Source organism: Henckelia pumila, chromosome 4 (genome assembly GCF_033568475.1).
Source record: "Henckelia pumila isolate YLH828 chromosome 4, ASM3356847v2, whole genome shotgun sequence".
NCBI classification, from domain to species: domain Eukaryota; kingdom Viridiplantae; phylum Streptophyta; class Magnoliopsida; order Lamiales; family Gesneriaceae; genus Henckelia; species Henckelia pumila.
In genome coordinates, this window is record NC_133123.1 from 40040955 (window position 1) to 40051092 (window position 10138).

General features: G+C 32.1%; 1 protein-coding gene across 1 annotated transcript; it reads right to left on the reverse strand.

Annotated features, from left to right (window-relative positions):
• Positions 1 to 632: 632 nt before the first annotated feature.
• LOC140860906 (F-box protein At2g23160-like) lies at positions 633 to 9884 on the reverse strand. Its single transcript, XM_073263906.1, has 2 exons — positions 9044 to 9884; positions 633 to 961 (listed from the first exon to the last, which is right to left on the reverse strand). Exons 1-2 carry the CDS (start codon positions 9882 to 9884, stop codon positions 633 to 635), a joined length of 1170 nt encoding a protein of 389 aa, XP_073120007.1.
• Between the last annotated feature and the right edge of the window lie 254 nt (positions 9885 to 10138).

Genomic DNA, 10138 nt, shown 5'->3' on the forward strand with positions numbered 1-10138 from the left:
GATTTGGGGATCTGGGTAATATTATTTATTTTAAATAAAAATAATAGATTTTCTACAACACTATTTAAAAAGTGTTGTTATACATGAAAAAAAACGCTAATAGACAACGCTTTTAAAAGCGTTGTCTTTGACCCCAAAAAAAGTCTATTCCACAACGCTTTGTAAATAAAGCGTTGTCTTTCTTAAATAAAAAACATATAACGACAACGCTTTTTACTAAAAGCGTTGTCTTTCAAAAAATTACAACACTTTTCACTAAAAGTGTTGTCTTTTAGGGGTTGTGTTTGTGCATTTTTCTTGTAGTGACATGTAGCATGATTGAAGGAAGATGCATCTCCAAGTAGGCGTTTGCTAATACCCATGTCCGAAAGCTTTGCATAGAGAGATCCTTTTTTGCCGTCTATTAAAACAATTTGAGGTTTTAGATCGTGGTGAACAATTCCCAATTCATGTAGATTAACAATTCCAGATACAACATTTCTATGATAGAAGTAAAACAGTCACCTCTGTATCAAAATGTTTTAGATTATTCTAAAATCAAAGATTTTATTCACAAGTACTTTCTAAGAATCCAAAGCATACAAAATAAGTTGACCTCATCAAATTCAATAACGAAGGTCAAGGACTACCATCTAAGTTCCACAAGTTAACGTCTTGCAAAGGGTTTTCCGATGATCGAGTTGATTTTTAAATTCTTTTGCAATATTTGTAGACTTTGAGAGCATGAGAATAAGATCATTTAAGCTTAAATTACAACGCTCCAAAGAAAGAGATACAAAGTCTTGATCTTGTTCAACTCCATACCATCTAACAATATTTTGACGTACGTCAGAGAGAATAAGATTTTGAATTTCTTGGGAGGCCATATCATCATATGCCTTTACAGGACGCTTCACAACAACTGCACGAGCTTGATGATTTTCTTCGAATACAATTGTTCCATTACCACCCTTTGCGATCTCTTATCGGAAACAAATAATTTACCAATATTCCGTTCACCAGTGCTGCAAGAAATTGACTCGTTAAAGTCCTCCAAGAAATTAATACTCCTCTCACCATTACTGAAGTTAACCTCATTTTATTTTTCTTGCTCCCCATTGTAAATTATGTTCGTCCCAGATTTGCGAGGTCTCTTCCTTTTAGAACGTGCGCTCATGGGATTCCCTACAATTTTGATTAGATACAATCGAGGGAAGAACACCATCGAGATCATTTCTGTCATGTAAATCTACACAAATTTCACTATTATTTCATGGTATGAAATAATATATATTTATGGGAAACTTAAATCAGTATTACATGAAAGGTTTCAACACCTAGAATAAGATGAAATTTTTATTTAAAAAATATGTCATGGCATATTTGACACACCCTCTAAACCTAAAGTGTTTTTCTTCATTTTACCAAGAACTACAGTAGTGGTCTGTATCGCGAGTTAATACCTAAATTTCTGTAGGAAACTCTCTGTAATGATTCAATTTGTTACGCATGACTTTTAAAAAATCACAAAGACTGCCAACTTTATAGTATCTATAAAGTCTGACGTTATTCAGAAATGACAAATTCATCTTTCCATTCCACTTTGAGCCAAAAACGAAAGGAGCTACATTTTCCAGTTAATTGAAGAGATCAGAATTAGTCCTCATATATTTGAATTCCACACAATCGCTGGTGTCATGGAGGAAGAAAATGCGCCTCTCGGCATTCCAAAATAAAAGATGATACATAACCTCTAGGTATTAAACCCCCATCCTCGTCCCCATCACCGCTGTAGATATGAAAATGGGACGGGGATGGGGGTGGATCCCCGAACCTGTGCATAATAAATCATTGTCCCCGTTCCCATCCCCGTTTGAAATATCCAATTTTCACTTCATCGTGTTTTTTTAAAATAAATTTAGTTTTAAATCAATATATTATCTTTCTACGTCTCAGAATTTGAAAACAAAATAATATTTTTAACAATTTTCAAAACCAAATAATATATATATATATCCACAAATAAAATTTTTACATTTTAAATATAGAAAATAATATTTTTTAGAAATAATCAAATTTTTTAAAAAATCATTGACAAATTTCGCATAAATTGATAAGAGCAAAGTTGTTAATGTATCTAAGAGCAAGCAAATTTTGTGGGAAAGAAAAAATTCGATAAGGTCGAAAGATTTTGAAATATGAAATTAGTAACTGTGGATGTGTAACTTTTTGATTGGTGGGGCTGACAACTGCCGAAGACCACGTGCACATTAAAACCGAACTGCCTAAAATTTTATTTAAAAAATGTGAGCTGTCGGACCGTTGTAAACTGGTTCACCGGTTTAAATCCGATCCGACCGGTTCTTGACTGAAATTTACTGGTTCCTGGAGGTTTAACCGTAATAACGGTTTTTAGTCTTGGTTCGGACCGGACCCGTGACCGGTTTGATCGACCGCGAACCAGTCACGGGTCTGGTCCGGTTTTAAAAACATTTCTATGAACGTCGCAGGAGTTTGAAACTCTTTTTTGACAATTCAAACTTTTATTAAACCCAAAATAAACTCTTGAGAAATAGCTAGTAATAAAAGCAAAAGAAAATCTCAATTTCTGCAACTATTCAAAAAATCATATACAAAAATTAAATAAAAAATTCTACGAATACAAGTACAAAGACAGAAGCAAAAATCATACTGGTTCCCATCCGACAATAAAGTCCGACAACACTCCAATGCCGGAATACGCCATCTTCTTCGAGCCTCATGACAATGCTACACGGATTCAGATAATTGAGAGTGGATCCAAAAACGCCCCGAAAAATAATACCATAAAAATCCAAATAATAACGAACATCGACCAGTATTTCATCGATGATCGGATTACTGGAAAAAAAAAAACCAGGAGTCTTTTTTCAGGTAGTAACCTACACAATGATTAACTGGGAGATTGGGATAAGGAACCAAGCAAGGAAACGATTCGAAGCTTCGTCAGAAGAGTGGACGAAGAGATGCTCAGTCGCAGTTGTTTCTTGCTTCCGCCGATGTTCTTAAAGTCTTCCTATTAGTTAAACTTTTGCTTATTCTTTTTTTTAAACGATAGTTAAGTTAATTTTTCAAACCATTTGGATATATTTGTAGAGCTTTGGTTCTAGTTTTTTTTTATTCAATTTTTTTTCAAATTAAATGTTAAGATGAATTAGCGGGATCGATCGGTCCACCCGCTGCTACTCATCGTTGGGCTGTTGAGCTATCAAATATTGTGTATAAATATGATTATTTTGTACTCATATTATTAATCAGAAAATCATATAAAACAGCTTTAGAAAACAATCTTGGGACTTAGCTTTTCAAGTTCAAGTGTGGCCTTTGACTCTCAGCTCCACCCTGCTAGTACTATCAAAATAATTTTAGAAAACGATTTTGGTGGTTAAGTGTATAAAATAGCACAAGTGGTATAGAGAATTTGTAGAGAGAACGTACACTTGGTTGAGTGAACAATTAATTAATCATTTTTCCTGATTGATTCTTGAGTTATTTGGTGGCAAATCAACTCCTACACCTCTATATATACAAGTTCTCTATCATCTAGATTCTTCTATATAAATCTAGACAACATATCATTCTAGATTATGCTTCTATTCATGTTCCACCCCCATGTTCTAGGCCCATGGATCTAGAATCATCATGACTTGTCAGTAATGTTCTAGGTTCTTCTGCACGAAGGTAGAATCTTCATGTCCTTTCTCAAATTCTCGAACAATCCATTGTCTTCAAGGAATTGCTTGAATACTCAAGAAGGTTATGGATGCCACCATGTAGTTTTCTACATTGAGACAAAATGCAGAAACTACACTACGAATATTTCTAGTATTTCTTCACTACTAAGAAATGGAAATTAAAATGAATAAATGGTGAAAAGAGATTCATTACCTTCAAATCCGTGTTTTCATAACCGGATCGGTGATCGAACCGGTCTACCTAAAAAAACGGTCTAATCGATCGGATCATTTTAACCGAACGGTCCAACCGAAAATCCGTTTATATAATATAATATAATAAATAATATATTTTGAATTTTAAAAACTCAAAAACGTGCCTAAATAGACAAAAATATATATATTACCATAGTTTGAAAACTAAATAAATATGTAAATATATTCAAAATATCAATTATTGTTATACATTATTTAAATAATAAATTATTTAATTTAAAAATCTATTATTATTATTAAAATAATATTTTTAATGGAGTACAAATAAACATGTATATATATAAAAAAATATTAAATTTAAAGTTTTAAAAATAAAAAAAATTAAATTTTCGAAAAAATAAAAAAAAATTCGGAAAACCGGTTCAACCAGTTTTTCGGTTCTTTACCAATTCAACCAGTTGTTGACCGGTTGAACCGGTTTTTCGGTTTTTGGAAGTGAACTGGACCGGACCGGCGACCGGTTCCCGATCATACCGGCCAATCCGGCCCGGTTCTAAAAATACAGCTTCAAATCAAGATCTTTGATGGCTCGTGTGCAAAATAGAAATTAGTTTATTATTACTTTGCATTGATTTCTTTCATAAACATTGCAAGATTTTGTTCTAAAAAAAATATATGTGAGCTTCTCTGTATATTCATAAATTTTTAAAAATGTGTCATTTTATGAAATCAGTGATCTTGTGTTTGAATTTATAATATATGTGTTTGAGTTTCTTTCAAGTGCCCACTACCATGCCCACCAATGATGTGACACTATTCTATTGGACCACATCTTTATCACATCCAATAGAATAGTGCCACATCATTGGTGGACATGGTAGGGCATGATAGGTGGGCACTTGAAAGAAACTATATATATATATATACATATATATATATATATATATATATATATATTTGTGTGTGTGTGTGTGTCTTCATGTGAAATAAAATTTAAAGATATTATTTATTGTCGTTAATATAATTTTTGAATGAAAATACGATTGTTTATAGAATAACTGGAAATTCTAAAAAAAAGTTAAAAAATCAATTTTTATTCATAAAATTATCTTGGTGGTAGATTTATCATTTTTTATTCATAAAAAGATAGACAAACTCACATATATTCATAAAATTATAATGGGTATAGATGTATAACATTGCAAGATTTTTCTATCAAATATATATATTGAAAAAAAATATATCCTTGTACTAAAAAAAGTTAAATAATCAATTTTATTCAAAGAGTTATAAAATTTTAATTTTATTTATTACAAAATTATTATTACTTTCAATTCTATGGCCAATATAAATTTGCGATTTCCCTATATGCAATGTAATAATTTTAAAAATTTATTATTACTTAATTTTTATTTTATTTTTTTTATCATGTTTGTTATACGATTTTTTAAGAATTTAAGTTGCCTTGTAGTTTTTTGGGTAATCTTTCATTATTATGAATATTAGAATCATGGCATACATCATAAATAAAAATCACAAAAAAAATTTAAATGTCAAAGTTAAATAAGACTCGACTTTTTAAAACTCCACAGAAGTCTGTTTTGAATACCATTAAAATTTTATAGAGCATACAAATGTCTGATTGAACACACCCTCATATAATCATTCAAAAAAAAATAAAGGGAAAGTATAAATCACAACGACGTCCATCATTTTAAAATGGGATAATGCTACGTGTACACGGAGAGTTACACGTTGGGTTACACAATGCACTTGAAATTATCCTACATGCATTTTTGAAAGATTTTTTTCCAAATAAAGTGCAAGGATAATCATGTAATTTCAAGTGCATTGTATTACCCAACGTGTAACCTTCCGTGTACATGTAGCATTACCCTTTAAAATGACAGTGAAACACGTTTCATTTTGCGTAGGTAAATAATTAGTATTATATATAGGTTTTAATTTATTATTATCACGTGAACCACAAAGAAAAACATTGATGTCAAATAAGTAATATTATTCGTTATTGATTTTGAGCAAACAAGAAAAAAATTCAAGTTACAAAATGATAATCAAATTTTTAGAAGTTACATAACTAAATGTGAAACATGATCAAAATCATAATTTCCCCTATTTCTATAAAAATAAAAATAAAAATAAAAAAACGCAACCATCATGTTAAACAACGTAAATAAACCATCTTAATTATTATAATTTATAGTAAAGATTCATTGTTCATCAATTTCATATAAACCTATTAAAATCAAGCTTCAAAACGAAAGTTCTCATGAAAATATGATTAAAACCGAGAAAAGAATCATGGTCCGGATGGCTGGAAAATGTAAAGTACTCTCCAAGCATGGGAATCCAATCATCCCAACGGAAAGTTGTTAATTTCACCAAATTTTTCGAAAACACAAGCTTGTTTTCACTCGTCAAGTAGAATGGAATCAATGGATCGACTATCAACGAAAAAGAACTCTGGGTCGTACTCTTTTGGTCGCTCGTTATCCACCGTCGCAATCTTCATCCAACGTTTACAATTACGGCCACCGTACTTGCTTTAAACAGAAAACGCATACTTGTACTCTTTCAACGGAAAACGCACGATGGATTCCACGTAAAAGTTGATCAAACTGTATGTCAACCTAGACGTCGGCAAAGAAGCATTGCGATGATTTGCAGACGGTTTAATTTTAAACCGGAGAAGAAACTTGACGGGTAATCTTGAGAGGATGTTTTCTACTACATCATGTGTGTACGTTCTGCTGCTTCTTCATGCTGAGGAGTTTAAACTTTTCAATTGGAGAAAATAAATCAATATGAAAAATATATGCAAAGTATAATAAAAAAATCAAATTTTAATTATTTATAATTAGACCGATTTTTATTTTTATTTAAACTGAAAGCGAACCAAATTGATTTGATCATATTAAGAGAATTTTTCTAAAACTAAAATCTAATTTTAATTTCGAATTAATCAAACTGAATTAATCCGATGTAATCTGGTTGATCTTTTTATATAAGTGTTGACTCTGTACAATTTGAATCCATTGTTATCTGGTTCATATAAATACAATGATATTTATTGAAATATTCTTTATTTGGAAAAATAACTAATTAAATTATTTGTAAATTACCAATTACCAAAACGTAAACCTGTAAATTCGTGATAAAAAACTTGTAAATTCTAAAAATATACCTTTATAATAATGCAACCCTCACTTGAAGCAGCAATCCACACGCATGAGCCGGACGGTGGAATTTTTCGGTCTCTAATAAGCATTTTTCTTGTGGTAACATAATTAATAATGATTTTAGATTTTTTAACTTAATAATCATGAGTAAAATTTAAAATGGCCATAAATTTAACACGAAAAGATAGAAAAGCTAGTTCAGATAATGATTTCAAAATTTATTTAATTAATAACCTCTTATTTGTAGGATACAGTGAGAGTCTATAGAAGAATTGAGATATCTATTAATCTCTATCTAAATTTTATAATATTGTCTATTTGTACACATTGCTTGGAGTATCACTTCCGTGAGACGGGTCAACCCTACCCATATTTATAATAATAAGTATTATTTTTGGCATAAAATATAATACTTTTTATTGGATAGCCCATATAAGAGAGCCGTCTCAAAAAATGACCCTTGAGACCGTCTCATAAAAGTTTTTGTCCATTGCTTATACAATTAAAATATTTGTTTAAACAACATAATTTTTGTTATTTCAATAATTTTTTAACATTTGTTTAGATGAGTACTAATGGATTATCAAAATTTTAAAATAGATAAAAATATGATTGAATTTTAAAATATAGACTAAGATAAGGTTGAAGATTTAAAAAGAAAGAGTGTCATCAAATATTGCTTATTTGACATCAATTATCTCTTATGTGTTCATGAAAATACAGCATATATGTTACACATATTAAAATCCGTCCAAGAAAAAATAAAGACAAAGAATAAAGCATAACAACGCCGCCAATATTTTAAAATGAGAGGTAAAAACTTTTCATTTTGCTTAGTTAGATTTTAATATATGTAATGTAATAAAAGACTTATATTCACCCCATAAACCAAGTAGTTGAGTATCGATGTCAAATAAGCAATATTCATTAGATTTATTGATTTTGTGCAAAGATTTGAAAAAAAATCCAAATTATTGGATGATAGTCAAACGTTGAAAAATTACATGATTAAAATCCAAAATAGGATCAAAATAAGGTGAGATATTCACATAATTGAGTCACGAACTCGTGACGTCATCCCATACTTGGGACTTTGGTTCTAGATGAGCTAGTTATATATCATACCAATAAAGATCCAATGCTCATCAAATTCATATAAAAAAACCTATTAAATTCAAGCTAATGCCTTTTATTTATTATTATTCCACTTCATCAAAAAAATCCAAAAAATAAAAATTCCTTGCCTATGGCATATTCTTAATAGAAAAAAAAATTAAAACTATGATACCAAAAGGAAAAAAAATAAGTTTTTTGGTCCATTAACTTGTGCATGTTTTGGTTTTGGTCCATTAACTTTTTCGATGTGGGTTTTGGTACACTAACTTTGTATTTTCAGTGTTTTTTGCTCCAACTGCATACGTGTCAAATTCTGATTGGTCCAAAATGATGAAGTGAACCAATCAGAAGCTGACACGCATGCAGTTGGACCAAAAAAACATTGAAAATGCAAAGTTAGTGTATCAAAACTAACATCCAAAAAGTTAATTGACCAAAACCCAAAGGGGCAAAGTTAATGGTCTAAAAAACTTATTTTCCCATACCAAAAAGTGAAAAAAGTTATGTAAAAAATGAGTTTAACCGAAACCGAAGAAAAAGAAAATTGATCCCAATGCAGTCGTCGTTCTCTCCGGATGGCTGGAAAATGTAAACTCTCCAAGCATGGGAATCCAACCATCCTTGTGCCCCACGGAAAGTTTTTAATTTCGCCAAATGTTTTTCTGTCGGGATGATAAACAGCGTATCTCGTGCCGCATCGATTCAGAAACACGAGCTTGTTTACACTCAAGTACAATAGACCATAAGCGCAAAAGAACTCGGGGTCGTAATATTTCGGTCGCTCGTTATCCACGGTCGCAATCTTCGTCCAACGTTTACGGTGTTGGTCTTCTTTGAGCAACCATATCTCAAACACATACTTTAAATCACAAGCGAAAAGACACAAATTCCCTCTCAAGTTTGTCAAATGAAACCTTTCATGCTTCAAATCCTGGTAGGGTACTGCATGCAGTTTCTTTAACAAGTCATCTTTGGGATCGAAATATACAATTCCACCAGTTGAAACAAGCCAGTACACAACTCCATTCACATAAGTCCCCTCGCGAGACACGCATCGTCCCACTTCGCTTCGTCTCTCGACCCAACTCTCGTTTCTAAAGGAATACACCAAGTATATTTTTCCGCCTCCTAAAACAGCTACAAACTTGTAATCATCTTCGTATTTGTCTAAGCAAAGCCCGTAACCTTCCGAATCACATATACGTTTGGTATTTTTTTCAACGTCGTACGGACAAGAAAGAGTCGAGAGATTTCTCGTGAATGGATTCAGCAGCAAAAACATCATCTCGCAGGTAGTCTCGGTCTCTCTATTATAAGTATTGTACTTGAACACAAGTATCCCTTCACAGCCGCATAAAAAGAAGGCACGTGTGTTTTCTTCCAACTGGAATCGGCCGATAGATTCCCTGTAAAACTCATGGCCATCATACCTAATCAAACTGTATGCGGCGTCACGATCATAATCGGTAAAGAAGCATTGGGAATTCGAGATATTTGATTGTTTGGAGTGAGTTCGGGCGAATCCGGGATCTTCGATCACGGCGTTCCAAGATTTGGAGACGGTTTTAAACCGGAGAAGAGACTTGACGGGTAGTCTGGAGAGGATGTTTTCTAATACATCGCGTGGAATCTCACATGTATCGTTTTGTTGTTTCTTCATGCTAAGGAGCGGAGAGACTGAGAAAATATTAATTTGTTACGAATGAATAGATAGTTTTAACGATACAAAAATATTTATTAGATCGAGTCAAAACCGACAAAAGTGACGGACCGGCCCGTGAACTACCAAAACCTGCAGTTCGGCTGGACAAGTTGGGTCAGCCCGTCAATCGAGCGAAGTGTCAAATTACTAATCCAACCCATCATCTTTGCGTTGCGTACGGGTCGATATGGCAAATCCAATCTATTTTGACA